The sequence below is a fragment of the Bombus vancouverensis genome, chromosome 8, assembly GCF_051014615.1.
Source record: "Bombus vancouverensis nearcticus chromosome 8, iyBomVanc1_principal, whole genome shotgun sequence".
In the NCBI taxonomy this organism is placed as follows: domain Eukaryota; kingdom Metazoa; phylum Arthropoda; class Insecta; order Hymenoptera; family Apidae; genus Bombus; species Bombus vancouverensis.
In genome coordinates, this window is record NC_134918.1 from 15,437,388 (window position 1) to 15,452,871 (window position 15,484).

Sequence of the window (15,484 nt, forward strand, 5' to 3'; positions counted from 1 at the left end):
TGTGTATACAATATAGTATATATGTATACAATACTGAAAATCAGTATACTGTACCGCTTTATTTGTTACAGCTGATCTATAAGAAAGGGATGTTTATAGAATAACTGGAGAAACGATATATTAAGATGAGTTTTTAATTTAATACGATAAATTCCGTTTGATTTAGCTATTATTTATATTTATGAGAGCATCTTTACAATGTTTCCAATTATAAATAGGTTTGCAAATAATCCCAGGCCAGCATAGAGCTTTATATACGAAGCTTGCCATCAACTCTTAAACATGGTGTTAAATAAATCTAAAATTTTTATGATAGTAATGATGGAGAGAGAGGGAAAAAGAGAGATTATATTATCCTGAGATTTGAAGTTTTATATGTAATTTCACCAGTACATTTTCCATAGACGAATGACACAAAAGATTTGAAATATGCGTTTATAATTATAATTATTTGATATAAGGTGTTGCACTCCCGTAATAGAAAGGTTGACAATAAAATGATCGTACAAGATGTCGGCGTTCGCGTAAATACTTCTTATGAAGAGCACAATTCAATTGATTTAACCAAAAATAGAATTTAATGTTTTCCATAGAATCCTCCATCAAAACTGTTTTATTCTTTCGACCGTTACTTGCTGCGCTATTCAATTTTGATCCCCTGAAAAGTACAAAAATCATTTCTTCCTCATCTTCCCCTTATCTCCCCTTTTTGTAATGGTGTAGATATTATATCTAAAAGATTTTACTGCATAATATTCGATACGATTCTTTTTTCTTTATCCAATTTTATTTCTTTTTGATTTTTCGGCGTATACAAAACACATTCATTGATAATTTGTGCTTCATGGATGCTATCACAATTAGATTTTACTATCGCACCTGTTCGTTTAGTCGTTTCAAAGTGTTTTCTACGAAATAATTTCTGCTTTTGACGATATTTATCTTCCTGCTTTTTGCGTATTTGTGCCTAAGTAAAAAACAAAAAATAAATAAATAAAATTGTTTAATAATATTACGGGGAACTTGACAAAAAAATTATAGAATGGATTATAATCTACACCTGCCGTATTACTTTTTTCCATTTCATATTTGCCAAATTTTCAAGTAACTTCCGCTGCCGTTCGGTTTCTATTTTTCTAAGTATCTGCTGATATATAACGGTTTTTTTATCTTTCCAGTCTTCGAAGGATAACTTTCTCCTACTTTGTTGTTGCTTGACTAATCTGTATTTTATTTTTTAAGCAAATATATATATAATTAAAATTCTCTAAAAATATATAAATATATTTGAAGAAATTTTATTCAGTGAAATAATAACCCGTGGATACGATCAGATTTGCAGGCTTTCGCGAGAACATTGTTTGTCGCAATTTGCAATTCATCCGTCGCTCGTTTTGTCGAATTCTTCCAAAGTTCGACAATTTTAGTATCACCGAAATTAATGTCATTTAGTTCACTGAAATTGTCGCTTTTGTTAGTAGTAGATTGTTTCTTAACGATTGAAACTGAGTTGTGTGCTTGCATCGTTAACGATTGCCCCATCAAGTTTCTTTCACTCGTAGGTATTTTACAAAAGATCATTAAGGGGGATCGCTTATGTTTGTGACGGCGTGATCTACGATGCGCGACCGTTGCCGATATGTTCTAAAATTTGAAAACTCAAAATTTGTCCACAAATATTGTAAAACTTTTACTCATTACTCGTTGATACCTGTTTATCTGATTCTAACGATTTATTTTCATTTCGCATCCATTCGGTATTCTCTAACTCGGATAATTTCTTGATATTCCATTTCTTATAGATCATTCGATGGAACTGTGTCATTTGCTCTATAATAGATTTAAACGTTGTTAAAAGACACTGTTAGCTACTACACTGAGCTACTAACCATTATTTTCTAATGCTTCATCAATCATTTGTTCGACGAAATTTCCAAAATTTTGAACCGAAGTACTTTTACTTTTCATTCCGAAATGTTGAAGTATTTCATATTACTATGGTCGTCGTTTTGTCGAACATCAAAATGAAAGATTGAATGGAAAATCGAGTCGAAAATATTTCTTCCATGTAATGCATGTACATATACATACATGTAGTTTAAAAACATGATCGATTACAATATGCTATAGTAACGAAAGGCGACTTACAGATGTAGAAAATTTTCCAAGATCGAAAGAAATTAAGGATACATTGTAAAAACGAATCGTGTAATTCTAGATAAATAAACGAGCGATTGGCGGTTAGATAGATAATTGGTATAAATTGGTATAAATGAATGATTCACCCAAGCTGAAACAATCGAAAAACTGACAATTAAGAGATCGCAGCTAAGTTCATGCAGTGCTCATCATATTATAATAGTAAGTAGGTAAATTTAATTTATACATATAATTTATTAAACTATGCGTAAGTGTGCGCACGTATATACAATAATTATAATATAAGTGAGAATTATAACACAAATGCACGGGTATATGCATATTTCTGCTATACCTGTTCACGTTAGTGCATATATAATAATATAGACAGGGTACGTATAAATAAGGATTCTTGGCACTCACAATCAGAGGTATACAAACAATATCGTATTACCATAAAAAAATATCATACCGAGCATTTGGAACTTGAAAGTACAAATTCATTTTAGCAAGGATCGGAAGTTTCTCGCTCTTAATTTAAATTACTTCTAATCCAGTCTATATATTCGGTGACACGCGTATATACTCCCGGATATCCGGGTTCTCCACATTTGTTGCCGAATGAAACGATACCGATTTGAATCCATCTGCCGTCAGCTCTAAGCATAAGCGGACCACCGGAATCCCCTTGACAAGCGTCTTTGCCACCTTGACTGTAACCAGCGCATAGAAAATTACTGGTAATTGGTTGAAAGTAAGCTGCGTTGCAATCTTCGTTCCTCCATACTGGTAGCACCGCTTGTCTTTGTACCGTGCTTTCTTTCCCACCTGTCGGAAAAGACGAGCCGATTCGATTCTCAAGAAGATTGAAAGATTTATTCAAAGGAATATGATACCAAAAGAGGAATAGATGCATACTTGCATGCTACGATTAAGCAGTATGTGTTAGTAGTATTACGTAAAACGAATAAAAGTGCACGAATAAAAAATAAAAAGTGAAATATGACAGATATGTACATACCGTAGTAAGTTGTACCCCATCCGACTACAGTCGGCCTTGCGCCAGCAAATCGCTCTTTTCGATAATGTACTGGCGGCAGACAGATCGGTATAACATAAGGAGATTTTCGAACGATCCTAGTCAGTTCGAGAACCGCAATGTCATTGTAAAATCCAACACGAGAAAATTTTGGATGTGCGTGAATTTGCTTGACCGCGTAGGTTTCTGGGGCGGATGGTTCGTCGTTTCTTTCAAGGTCAATATCCCCGAGACGCACAGTGAATTGTCTCGCGGCAAATCTATACAAACGTTCGAAAGCCGCTATTTTATCCGTTTTCCAGTAGAAAATATGAATACGTTTACTTACGAACGAGCAACTTACGGCCGTTGACGGTGATCGCGCGTACAATGGGCCGCGGTAAGAATATACCGCGGTCCGATAAGAGATCCACCACACCAAAATTCCGTGCGTTTCGAGCCATGCAAGAATATGGCCGCCATCCAAGGCCAACGTCCAGGAAGAGCTTCCTCTCCTCCGACTACTCGATACTTACCCGAATTCCTTACTCCACATTCTATCGAGGAAAACAATTTATACGTTGCTATCGCTTTTCTAATTCGTTTCTACACATACACGCGCGCACGCACACATACGGTTTATGTAATTTATATATTCATTAACGTGCTGTGATCGTTTACCTTCGTCGTCCTGTATGAAATTAGTATCGATAGTGCCGCCGGTGGTAGAAGAACCAAAGAAATTGTTTGAATGGTTCACTGATAAGTCGACAACGGGGGAGGATACAGGGACGAATTCTGTAGTTAACAGCCCGGGGAGATTCGTCGGCGCGGTCGTAACCGTGGTAGCAGAGGCAACGGGAAACAGCGGTATTGGTCGAGGAGTTTGATGTGGTTTCGTCGGACGGATTGGTGGTCGCGATGGTGGATGTACAGCTGATTCGATCCCCGAGGTTGAGATCGTACCGACTATCGGACTAAAAATTTCAAATCGGTTGAAAGTATCAAAATCATATACAACGGACACAAGCCCCCTTATGTGGTGGCATCTGATCGTTCTATTTACCTCGTCCCATTGGTGTCAATTTTATCCGTCGATTGACAACAGACTCCCGGAACGAATAAACTTTTGAAGCATAATGACTGTCTGAGTTTGGTCAAATCTAGCAACAGTTGAGGACAATTACTCAAATCTTGACACTTTCCGGGGTAACCGTCCGCCGTGGTGCAGCCGACCGACGGTATCACAGATTCTTTTTCCTTACTCTCCTGGTTGATCTCAATCGCGGAAGAAGAAGAGAAGGAGGAGGAAGGAGAGGAGGAGGAGGAGGAGGAGGAACTGCCGGTCGGTATAGGTCGCAAAGGCAGAGCTACTCCTCGAACTAACGGTGCAATGCTATCTGTTACGTTGCGTCCTAAAAACGAGCATGACAGAATCGTGTAGATTCGTTAAAAATAAGAGATTATTTTACTTCAAAATCTTACCTAAAATATTCTTCGAGATAGTGTATATAGCCGATGGTAATTCCTTTGGCGGGTAACTCGAATTCTCCATACCTCTGGTCATATTGACGATGTAACTGCCGACAGTGTTTAAAGCACCCAAAGTTTCAGTGATCGTAACCAATGGATCCGGTTGTTCTCGTTCCTGTTCGACTTTCGCTAACCTTACATAAGGTCTAATGTGTGTGTTCCTCCGAAAAATTGCAGGAGGTGACCTTTGCGAATAACTGCTATCCCATCCATCCGTTTCACTCCATCCTCGCATTGGTATCACAAACTTTTCAGATGATCCGTATCTATTCGATGCTGTATCGTTCATATCGCGTACATGTTATTACAATGCTACATGTATACGCGCGTATGTAAACGAATTCGTATCTGAACGGGTCAATTCGAGATTTCGTTTCTCCCAATATGTATATATGTAGCTTTACATCACACAACAACATGGCAGATTTATGATGAGATCCGTTACTTACCGGTATGATAACGATAGTGGGCGATTTGTTCGGTGTATGACCAGGAACTCGTTAGCAAACTCCATACTGTGCACAATTCTGAAACATTCGTGTATATCAGCAGATAGCATACAATAGAACTAGTAGGTAGTATTCTGTAAGCATCAATTACAATAGAATCTATCTCCCTTTTTCTTCTACAAGGAATACTGTAATTTAACAGAAACGGAAACTGAAAATAAATTCGCCATTTGACCGATCGATTAATAGTTTCTTTTCGAAAAATTATTGTCAGACAAATCAGCGACTCATCATCTACCGTACTGTACCGTACTGTACCGCGTTCCAATGAATTAAGATCTAAAATGTAAGCGGTGTAATTATCGTAAAACCGAATATTTACCGCTAGCGTTATACGCTGCTTTCTTCAAACATAGTATTTGATGACGACGTTAACGTCATTATATTTGAAAATTTGTTAATCACGCTATCCGGTATACAACATAAGCTTGTCGAATAACATATTGCCCGATTACGTCGATAACCTATTAACACAATTTCTCGAGTTTCAATCGCGAGTCTAAAAGTAAAATCGATAGGAAAAGCGTGTTGGCAGCGTAGAAGAAGAAGGTAACTCGATTCACCGTGAAATCGAATCGGAAGCGTAACGAAGCCATTGGTGAAACTTGTTTAGTTTCGCGAATCTGTTGCATTAGAATGTTGTATTTTAAAATATTATTACACCGCTATCAGAGTTCTTACTCGGGATTAGATTAGAAAAATCGCTGAAACTCGTGACAAGTGATTCAAGGTTATTGCTTGTAAACGATGCGCGCCGCTTCCTTGAAACTTTTTCTCAAGAGGAGGACAAAAGAAAGCGAACGATCAAGCGAACGTTTTTGGAATCATCGGTCTACGCACACGGATTTCATCGATGGTGAAAGTTGCTCGACGAGAAAGTGTGCCTTCCTTCCATTCACTGATTCATCACCAAGCTCGTGCTACACTCTCCTACGATAACACAACCGAGAGAAGAGCTGATCATCCAAGATCGCTGATCATCGTCGTTACTTTCTTCTTATCTCATGAAATATTACACCGTCCTTTTTTCAAGTTTATAGCCAACGATACCTTTGTGTTCATCGACGAGTACAAAACATAAAAGTGTCATGTATGTATCGATTTAATTTAACATTTCACATCGTACAGCATTGTAAAACATTTCCTTGCATATTGTAGCGATGCGCGTTCTTTTACGCGCCCCTTTGGCTCACATCGTACGAATTGCTCAACAGAGACACACCTTGATCACTAACAAATGAGAATTAACGATCCCTGGTATAATTTCTAATCTAACACAAGTATCGCGTAGCGTCGTCATCAAACAATGTGTAACTGGGACACGTGAAAATGATTCCTAATTTGTTAGCGTTTGAAAAGTCGAGAATAAAAGTTTAAATTTAAAGTAAAGTGGTTTAAAAGTTTTCGCGCGTTAACGTGACGCGATAAAATACGAATCGATGTTCTTGATTTTACCATGCGAATACATATCGCGAAATTCTCGAATGAAGTTCGATCTTTTGCTTTGTTCTTCTATCGATGTTCTTCTATCGATGATCGACATCGTTAAACGTTCGATAAGGAATAAGTATCGTTCACAAAGTTGAATGACAGCGGGCGCCCGTTCCCGCGTTACCATGCTTGAACCACGTATTTAAAGACAGAAAACTTACTCAAAACGGTGGACGACGACATCCTGATCCAGAGAAAACATTCAACCGATCCTTTTTACAGACATTCCACGCTTTTTTATCGTTACCACACTCAACATCCGCGATCGGAAACGCACGTTTAACTATTTTAACAAAGTTATCGCGTTCGCGAGACTACCGGCGGATTGTTCATCGTCTATCGAGCTCCACCGAGGGGTTGGAGGGGGACGTGAAAGAGGGGAGCGGAAATAAGGTAGCGAAAACAAGGAGGGAAAGGATGACATGGCGATGGAGGGGGTTGAGAAGGATCGAAAAAGAGGGGGGAGGGGCCAAATGAAAAAATTCAAGCGGAGGAAGGAAATCATCGAATCGTACAATCACGATTATACGCGATAAACCTTGTTCACGATGACTGACCGTGAAAAGACCTCGACATACTTCGTTCCCGATGAAATTATTCCCTCACTCTCACCCATTCTCTCGGTCTTTTCTCTTTTCTTCTTTCATGGGAACCGCCATCCATGACTTTTCGACCGAGGGAAAGTGTTCTCCTCTGTCGTGTATTTCTACTCGTTCTCCTTTTGCTATCTATCGCGATACAATGACTACGCACCAAATACCATATAACGTGAGCAACTCGTTTCAGTTCCGATAAACTATCCATTTCATCACTAACAGTTCGAAAGTCTCGTGTTTTGAATGCAATCCGCCGATCAAAAAGAGACTGTCTCGCGTGAATATTTGTGTTATTTAAAAACAAATAGTTCTAATATATCATAAATTTATTTATATTATGATAGTTGGCGCTATACTGAAACATGGTATGCGTGCTTCACGTAAGAACCTAAATTTCAATGTCATAAGATACACTGTTGTCTTGTGGAATTTAATATACAAATTGTTCAGTCACATTCTTACGAGAATATGTACGTATTTCTACAAGGAATTAATCGAAGGTACACGATGTAATTGTTTATAACGCTATATGGTATGTCTTATTACTCTAGAAGAATATATATCTCCAATGATATAAATGAATGCGCGTCACTGTTTGAAAGAAGTTGCAAATAACAATCGATATAATATATCTTATAAATGTAATTACGCTGTAGACAAACGAAAAATAGTTTGTCCCACTTCGATCGTCTCTTTCTAGATCTCTAAATCGTGGCTATTAACAAATGTACAAAAATCTATTAAACCTCGGTATTACACATACGCCGAATATTATAGCGCATAAGCTATATTGTATGTTTACATTTATCGCAATGAATACCACTCAAGTATCTGCTTGCAGCAGTGAGAACATAGTAATAATAACAGTAGTTATAGTAGCAGTAGCAGTAGTACTAGTACTAATAGCAGTAGCAGTAGAAACAGTAATAGTAGAAGTACAATTTCCTTTTTCCACTCCTGAATCACAAATTCAGAAGCTATTTAAGGAAATGATGCCAAATTTTGGATGGATATAGAGTGAACCCATGAATTCAAAACTCGTTATTAATGATAGATTAGACGAGTATCGGGAGTGAGACATTCAATTCATTAAAAATTTCATTTAAGGGTAGCGACACGACTGCGAGCGTCGAAAATGATTTTTAACACATGTATGTACACGTCACTTATCCATCAGTGGAGTTATTTGCATCTGCTCTACGAATCACAATCAAATGCACGCAAGTGCTTGGAACTAAAATTTACGTATATGATTAATTACTGAAGTATAATGAAGTTTGATTTAATAATCATATAAATAATAATTTAGTGTGCGTGTGCATATGTGAAAGTGTGAGCGCACACGTGTGTCCAGCATCAGAAACACGTGGATACAAAAATTCATCAATTATTCATTATAATGGTACAGATCAGCGATACAAGATCAATATTTCCTCATGCTTGGCAAAGACGATTTATATGGATCAAAACGATCGTACGAGGGCGCTGTCCCAGGTGCTGTCAATCCCATAGATTGAATAGGACCACTTTGATACGTTGGTGGTACTGGATGTCGTAATGTGTTTCCCATGCTACTTGAATTACTCCATCTAAAATCAATTCGATTATTGTTAGGCTCCTTGCTTAGAAATTGTATGGAAATTTATCAAGAAAGAAAAAGAAAAGAGATTTAGTTTGTTATGTACCTGTTTACATTATCAGAGGACCTAGAACTCCAACTGGATGGTTCATTTCGTGGATCTCGGGTCCCACTACTTGGTACGGAATTAAATGATTTTGTAGACGGAGGTCCAGAGTGCCAGCTACTAGTTGTTCGATTACTTTCAACGTAACGACTATCACCTGTGCGTGCGTACAGCAAGTATTGGTATGGTTTAATATTAACTTAATTTAATTTAACAATTTTTTGAAACCGTTTAAATCTTTTTGATATACTAACGTGGTGTACTGGAGCCCGTAGGTTTGAAGCTTTCACTATATCGTGTATGACTATCCCTAGAGCTCCTATGGGTATCTGTTTCAGAACGTCTCACATCACGGTCACGATTATAAGTGGTTGTACTTGCACGTTCGTATCTATACAAAAAACGTTTCTATAGTTTGGAAAATCAAACTGCGTATTGTATCAAAACATTAAATAATTCTCTCTTCTCTCTCTCTCTATTTTACCTTTCCTTAACTTGTCGAGGATCGATAGACGTTGCAGTCGTGCCGAGAGTTTCTCGGCGAACGATCACTTCCCTTCCTCGAGATACATCTGAAAAGCTATCGGGACGACTACTGCGTGAAGTAAACTCGCTGCTGCGTTTAAATTCCTTCTTTAACCCTAAATCTTGTGCGGATCTGTAATTTGTGTTACGATTTTTTCATATTTTCTCTGCTTCCATTCTCTTGCGTTAAGGCAAAGACATATATCAGGAATGACACGCGTGTCTTACCTACTAGATTCGTAGCGGGTAGGTGGTGAAGCGTCTAATCGTCTATCTGAGACACGATCCAAAATTTCACCACGACGATCACTCACACGTTCCGGAATGTGTTTTCGACTATGTTCGGTGGTCATTCGCTTTCTATCTGGCTCAACGTACATGTCTCTAGGATCCCTTCTATCGCTGGAACATCTCTTGATAGACGGCGGAGGCGGAGCACGCCTGCTCTCTTCTAAACGCATCTGTTGCCTTTTCAGTTCCAATCTTTCTCGCTCTAGCTTTTCCCGCTCCAGTTTCTGACGTTCCCGTTCAAGTCGGAGCAATTCGGCTTTCTCCTGCTCGATTCTTTCTCTTTCCCTTCGCAATTTCTCCCGTTCTCTTTCCAATCGTGCAGCTTCTTCTCTTTGCCTACGTTCTACTTCACGTTGCCGCTCCATATCCTCTCTTCTCCTTCGTTCTTCTTCACGAAGCATCCTCTCTCTTTCCCGTAGTCTTTGTCTTTCTCGCTCCTCCTGAAAATACACATGGCATGCTTGTATGTCAGGGCCTAGCTTCGTAACTGATCTTTCGATAGCTAAATCGCTAAACGGTAGAAAAATATCTCCCTCCCTTATCACCGGTAAGTAATACTGGCTTTTACCCTGATCTTTGCAAACGTCAGCACGTCATCACGTCTACGCCGTTCGCGGCTGCGGGATCGACTATGTGATCGATGATGATCCCAGGATCGAATTCTCTTCTCGTCGCGTCTTCCTCTCTCGCTCTCCGGTTTCTTGCTAGTGGACTTGGTTGACCGAGAATCGGCATCCTTTGAAACTTCATCTTTCTTCTCTTGTACGTCCATCTTTTTATTTTCGATATTCTCATTGTTTTTCTCGTCTGATTTTTTCGCTGTTGCAGTACATTTAAACGTTCCTTTTACAAAATACGTAATATTATTTTACGTAAATTATTTATTACAAAATTACTTACTTGCTTCTGATCCTTTATCCTCAGTTTCTTTCTTCGTTTCCTTATCCTTCCGATCACTGATCTCATGATTATCCTTTATTTTTTCCTTTTCTTCCTTCTTCTCGGATTTTCCATTCGTGGTATCCCGTTTACGCATGTGACTCTGCTGGGTATCGCCTTTGGCCTTTAAACACAAAATGAGAGAACATGCCATGAGGGAATGTATGCCAGAAGATTTAAGAGGACAATGGCTTAAGAAGCCTTTCTTTTCTTTTTTTCTTGTTTCATCTACCTTCTCTACGGATATTACACGCCCATGAAGTTCAGTTCTATGTAAATGTTGTATACATTTTGCGGCATCCTCACTGGTGGACATGGTTACATATCCGTAGCATCTTGCTCCCGGCGTTCTTGCATTTGTAACCACTTTTGCACCAATCACTTTTCCATATTTTGAGAATATTTGTTTCAAATCTGTCGCACGGGTACTCGAAGACAATCCAGATACCCACAAGTTTCTACTGCTTGCATTAACAGGGCTGACTTGTGAAGTCTTCTTGTCTGCACAACAAATAAAATAATTACAAATAAAAAGTAAAGAAATGTGCCAGGTGCAATTATATGAGCTACAATAATATCCCGTTAATTTTAATTTGAAAATGCAATTACAATTCTGTAAACAAAATTTAAGAAATCATTTCATAGTTACCTTTATCATCCCTTTTTTGACTCTTGTTGCTAGACTCCACGCTGAAAACAATTATTATTTTCATTATGACTGGTAATCATTTGAACAATCCTTATTACATATGAAAGATAACATATTAGAAATAATGATTTTGTTTGTTTTTATCGAGGCTTAATTAGGTACCTCTGTAACTATGTTAAGCATATAAATTTGGCTAGCAACTTTTATTTTTATAATGATATCGCTATTATTATGACCATCGTCGTCATCGTCATCGTTATCATGATTATTATTATTATCATCGTTATTATTATCACCAGCATCATCATTAGCACCATCATCATTGTTAACAATGATAAAGATAACAATAACAACAGCAGCGGCAGCAACAACAACAATAATGGAAACAACAATAACAGTAACAGTAGGAATAATTAGATATTCGTTTTGACGTTCTCTTGTATGTATCGTTGCGATACAATTTGTTACCAGTTTAAAGAAATTACTATGTTTTCATTGCAGTTGAATCCAGTTTTCATCATTCGTGAGTAACGAAAGTATGTCCGTGCGGTAAATATATTTGTATTATTGTGTATCCCTTTTACACAAGCTTTCCAAAAATGGGGCATCTCCTTCGTAGTTCTTCCGAGTAGGCTTGGCACTTCTTTGCAACTTGCAACAAGTATCGACACACACGCAATATATAGTAGTAGTGTCTTCGGTGAATGATATGATTGCTTGATGTCGCGTTAAGGCTTAAGCGGGATCAGTCGATTGTATGATTTATCTCGAGATGCTAATATATCTTGCTACCATGCTCGACGAAACTGCTGTTTGTTTAATAAACGAATATCTTCACCAGAGAGGGAAGAGGTAGCATATGAAATCGCTTTCATTGGTAATTGTAGATCGTATAACACACCATCGAAAAATATTCGTTTATGATTAGGAGCGGTTTATATAGGACTTGATTTGGTTAAGTTTGCTAGCCAATTTCTCGATTTCTTAACATACTTTCCAGAGTTAAGAATTATAGCCTAAACATACGAGATTGGAAAGGAACTTCGTATGCGATTGAAAAAAAGGGAATAAAGTAATCTTGCGTGCGATTGTGACGAATAATTCAGCTTGGAATCCATCGTTCGACAGTATATTATCCTGATGGTATTTTATGCGGCGGAAGAGCATCGCTAGCATAGAGTTGTGTGACATTTCGTTGTCGTACCACTGTGAACCGTTTAGCAATGAGAGACCAACCTCTTGCTTCCGTCTCCACCACCGTCCTGCTTGCTCTTCGTCCCGACGTTTCCACCCGATGTTGTCCCTTCCTTGTTGTTGGCACCGGCTTCTGGTCTACTGCTCCCTTTAGACTCTCCCTTCTTGCTTTCTTCCACTTTCTTCTTCTCTCCTCCATCTGCAGAGACAATCAAGGTAGCATAGTCACTTTCTGCGAAGCCAGATTTCTTCTCCCTCCCTAACACTCCTGCTGCTTAGTGGCCTGTATTTCCTGCATGGAATTTTCCCGAACCACTAACAGATTGCGGAGCAAATTATGATGAAGATCGCATGATTGCAATATCACAAATTCGCTCTTCAATGGTATAATCCATAGCGACCCTACTTTATCTTTGTTTTCTTTCGATTTTCTAATAACTTAAAGTTACCTTTGTACCTTTACACGAAACGGACTCTGAACCAAAGCCTAAATTAAAAGAAACATTTCAGGAAATCTAAAGGTAATGCGGGAAAGAAGAAAGGAGAGTAGACGGAAAAGGAAAAAAAAAAGCTGAAAAGGTTGAAAAAAGGAACACATACGCGCGCGTGCGCACGTAGAAGGTTATGTCGATAACTATGATTTTTGCGAGAGCAACATATCTGCACGTTAAAATAACATGCGATAATTTTAAGTCAATAGTTTTAAGGCATTGATTTTTCCGGCGTGATAAATAACGATGCATCATCAACCACATACTGGGAAGAGTTTTGACTTGAGATACTCTTGAGTCTTCTTGTATCCACACAATTCGGAGACCAAACGATCCAACGATGCTCTATGTGGTTAGGTAGAATTAAATGTAACTTTATATCAAACTCTAACGTTAACTAACTTATAGACTAGCACTTATGGGATAAACTTGTGGAACATAATATCAACATTAACTTTGTTGGTATTAAACTGCGCGCAAGAACGTCGGCGAATGTACGTTTCATTTCAGTTGAAACCTTGTCGATCATCGTGCCATGATACATTGCTGGTATATTACTGCTGTCATGTCCACATGACAAATGGGTGTGCATCCATTCCTGCACGTGTGCTTGATTGCACATATGAAGCTCGAAGATCGGATGTAAAATGAAGCATGAAGAGTAACTTTGTTGACAGATTCAGCGCGCTCGTAATTCTGAATAGGTGAGGGTTTACACGTAGATAAACATGTCCCTTAGTCTTGATGCCACATATTTAAATAACTTACTCGTGACCATCGACAATAGTAGCGCTATATTTATTCCTTGAAATCTTAGACTATTCATACATACATATACATATAAATAGATATGTGTATATGTATGTATATATGTATATACATATATGTACATATATATGTGAAGTCCAATACATGATAAAACTTACCCTTATGCCTCTCGTGAGATTCTGTCTGAAACATACAAGATAACATACACGATTACTTTTGTTTATTTTCTTTTTTGTCCCATCCCTGCCTCTCCCTTCTTTAAATGTTAAAGTCACGATTTAATTAAATCCGTTACCTCCTCCGCAAGGAGATTTTCTTCATCTTCGCCAATAGTTAGATTGATGGAATCTTCATTGTCGATACCATTAGCCTCAACGGTCGAAACTGAATTAGTTGTGGTTTGATTTACTACAGTAGCTACATCAGATTCTACTTTTTTATCAGTAGTCTGTGTATTTTCAATTGAACTTTTATTCAATTGATTTTTAAGTTCCTGCTTGTGTTCCATTTCTTTATTAACATTATTTTGGACTTCATTTTGTTGTTCCTAGAATACTTGTCCATTTATTTTATAATTCATAAAATACATATAAGAAACATATTGACCACACTTACTTCTGTCTTGGATGCTGTTGTATCCTCTTCTGCAACAGACTTCGTTTCTACTTTGAGTTTTGCTTCGTTAGTATCCAATATCTCCATACTTTCTTCCTTCTGGTTCTCTAATGTATCAACAGATTCATCTTGATTTGTTGTACCTGTTACTAAAATCAAAAGGGAAATATAGATAGTTTGAATAAATAACATTAAATTTGTCTCTCAGAAGGCAAAATAACATACCACTGTTTTTCCTTGGGCTAACTTTGCATAATCCACCACAAGGTACAATCAAGTATTCATCAGGATCTTGACCTTCGTCTGCTATGGCCTTTACACATCAACATAATAATGACATTACCTTAATTATAATAACAACAACAGTTTAAAAAATGTAAGATTTCCGGATTACGAACTCTAATTTCATTAGCTAACTGTAATTAGAAAATAAAATTTGTATTTTAAAAAGGTAATATTATAGTGGTTGTTTAACGAAATTGATTTTCTGTAATCATATACGTAGATTACTACTAAAATAAACTATCAATGATATCAAGAGGGTTAAAATGGCGATAAAATAACGAGTAATGCTATTAACGATATCTTAATAAGCAGTATGAGAAGTAAGAAAATTTACTTTGGAAAGACGCTCGAGAAGTGCAGCTTTATTGCCAGTTTTGTCTAGCCCGCGTCGTTCAAGTTCTGTTTTTAGATCTATAACTCGCAGTTCAGTAAGCTTTTTTCCTTCAACTTCGGCCATTATTCTTATACAAAAGGATCCGACAAAAGGCACGCTTATGCTTTCGATTTTATCGTTCTTGCGCGTATAATTTTCTAAACAAATTATCGTACATGAACTAACTGGAGTAATAAAATTATGATAGACTAAAAGAACAATTAATTGGTTCCTCAAAATCACGAAGAAGATGTTACGACCACACACTGCGATACGAACTATCCATCGTCGTCGCCATTTAACGGAAATGACCGGAAGTAATTCTCGCATAAAATGAATAGAATAACCAATCTAAAAAATCAAAAATGCATTTCATTGGATTA

General features: G+C 37.6%; 3 protein-coding genes across 6 annotated transcripts; all 3 read right to left on the bottom strand.

The window, feature by feature from the left end:
- Positions 1 to 62: 62 nt before the first annotated feature.
- Positions 63 to 2,286, bottom strand: LOC117156814 (uncharacterized). Of its 2 annotated transcripts, XM_076620519.1 has the most exons (6): positions 1,890 to 2,286; positions 1,712 to 1,830; positions 1,319 to 1,644; positions 1,061 to 1,223; positions 880 to 967; positions 63 to 658 (listed from the first exon to the last, which is right to left on the bottom strand). In XM_076620519.1, exons 1-6 carry the CDS (start codon positions 1,966 to 1,968, stop codon positions 645 to 647), a joined length of 789 nt encoding a protein of 262 aa, XP_076476634.1. In that variant the 5' UTR covers positions 1,969 to 2,286; the 3' UTR covers positions 63 to 644. The 2 variants fall into 2 exon arrangements, with proteins under 2 accessions (XP_076476634.1, XP_076476631.1); XM_076620516.1 differs by having other exon boundaries at positions 63 to 967.
- Positions 2,287 to 2,374: 88 nt separating this feature from the next.
- On the bottom strand, positions 2,375 to 7,450 carry LOC117156744 (clotting factor B). 2 transcript variants are annotated; one of them, XM_033334049.2, is made up of 8 exons: positions 6,852 to 7,450; positions 5,140 to 5,217; positions 4,643 to 4,956; positions 4,224 to 4,572; positions 3,839 to 4,134; positions 3,522 to 3,714; positions 3,161 to 3,438; positions 2,375 to 2,967 (listed from the first exon to the last, which is right to left on the bottom strand). In XM_033334049.2, the coding sequence occupies exons 1-8, from the start codon at positions 6,890 to 6,892 to the stop codon at positions 2,672 to 2,674; spliced, it is 1,845 nt and encodes a 614-aa protein (XP_033189940.1). In that variant the 5' UTR covers positions 6,893 to 7,450; the 3' UTR covers positions 2,375 to 2,671. The 2 variants fall into 2 exon arrangements, with proteins under 2 accessions (XP_033189940.1, XP_033189950.1); XM_033334059.2 differs by having other exon boundaries at positions 4,643 to 4,966.
- A 144-nt stretch (positions 7,451 to 7,594) lies between these two features.
- Positions 7,595 to 15,414, bottom strand: LOC117156573 (Scaffold attachment factor B). Of its 2 annotated transcripts, none has more exons than XM_033333726.2 (15): positions 15,063 to 15,414; positions 14,669 to 14,756; positions 14,444 to 14,592; positions 14,124 to 14,375; positions 13,987 to 14,011; positions 12,612 to 12,768; positions 11,376 to 11,416; positions 10,959 to 11,227; positions 10,688 to 10,850; positions 10,356 to 10,606; positions 9,725 to 10,227; positions 9,456 to 9,629; positions 9,226 to 9,362; positions 8,972 to 9,128; positions 7,595 to 8,875 (listed from the first exon to the last, which is right to left on the bottom strand). In XM_033333726.2, the coding sequence occupies exons 1-15, from the start codon at positions 15,183 to 15,185 to the stop codon at positions 8,710 to 8,712; spliced, it is 2,655 nt and encodes an 884-aa protein (XP_033189617.1). In that variant the 5' UTR covers positions 15,186 to 15,414; the 3' UTR covers positions 7,595 to 8,709. The 2 variants fall into 2 exon arrangements, with proteins under 2 accessions (XP_033189617.1, XP_033189609.1); XM_033333718.2 differs by having other exon boundaries at positions 10,356 to 10,630.
- Positions 15,415 to 15,484: the final 70 nt, after the last annotated feature.

Excerpts from the sequence above, each read along its gene's own strand:
- LOC117156814 (XM_076620516.1), bottom strand. The coding sequence starts at position 1,968 with ATGAAAAGTAAAAGTACTTCGGTTCAAAATTTTGGAAATTTCGTCGAA. Across the intron at positions 1,831-1,889 it reads TGAAGCATTAGAAAATAATG|AGCAAATGACACAGTTCCAT; the intron begins GTTAGTAGCTCA and ends AATCTATTATAG. Across the intron at positions 968-1,060 it reads GGAAAAAAGTAATACGGCAG|GCACAAATACGCAAAAAGCA; the intron begins GTGTAGATTATA and ends TTTTTTACTTAG.
- LOC117156744 (XM_033334049.2), bottom strand. The coding sequence starts at position 6,892 with ATGTTTTCTCTGGATCAGGATGTCGTCGTCCACCGTTTTGA. Across the intron at positions 5,218-6,851 it reads GTCGTCGTCCACCGTTTTGA|AATTGTGCACAGTATGGAGT; the intron begins GTAAGTTTTCTG and ends CGAATGTTTCAG. Across the intron at positions 4,957-5,139 it reads CCACTATCGTTATCATACCG|ATACGGATCATCTGAAAAGT; the intron begins GTAAGTAACGGA and ends AGCATCGAATAG.
- LOC117156573 (XM_033333718.2), bottom strand. The coding sequence starts at position 15,185 with ATGGCCGAAGTTGAAGGAAAAAAGCTTACTGAACTGCGAGTTATAGAT. Across the intron at positions 14,012-14,123 it reads AAAATCTCCTTGCGGAGGAG|ACAGAATCTCACGAGAGGCA; the intron begins GTAACGGATTTA and ends TGTATGTTTCAG. Across the intron at positions 10,631-10,687 it reads GGATAAAGGATCAGAAGCAA|GAACGTTTAAATGTACTGCA; the intron begins GTAAGTAATTTT and ends ATTTTGTAAAAG.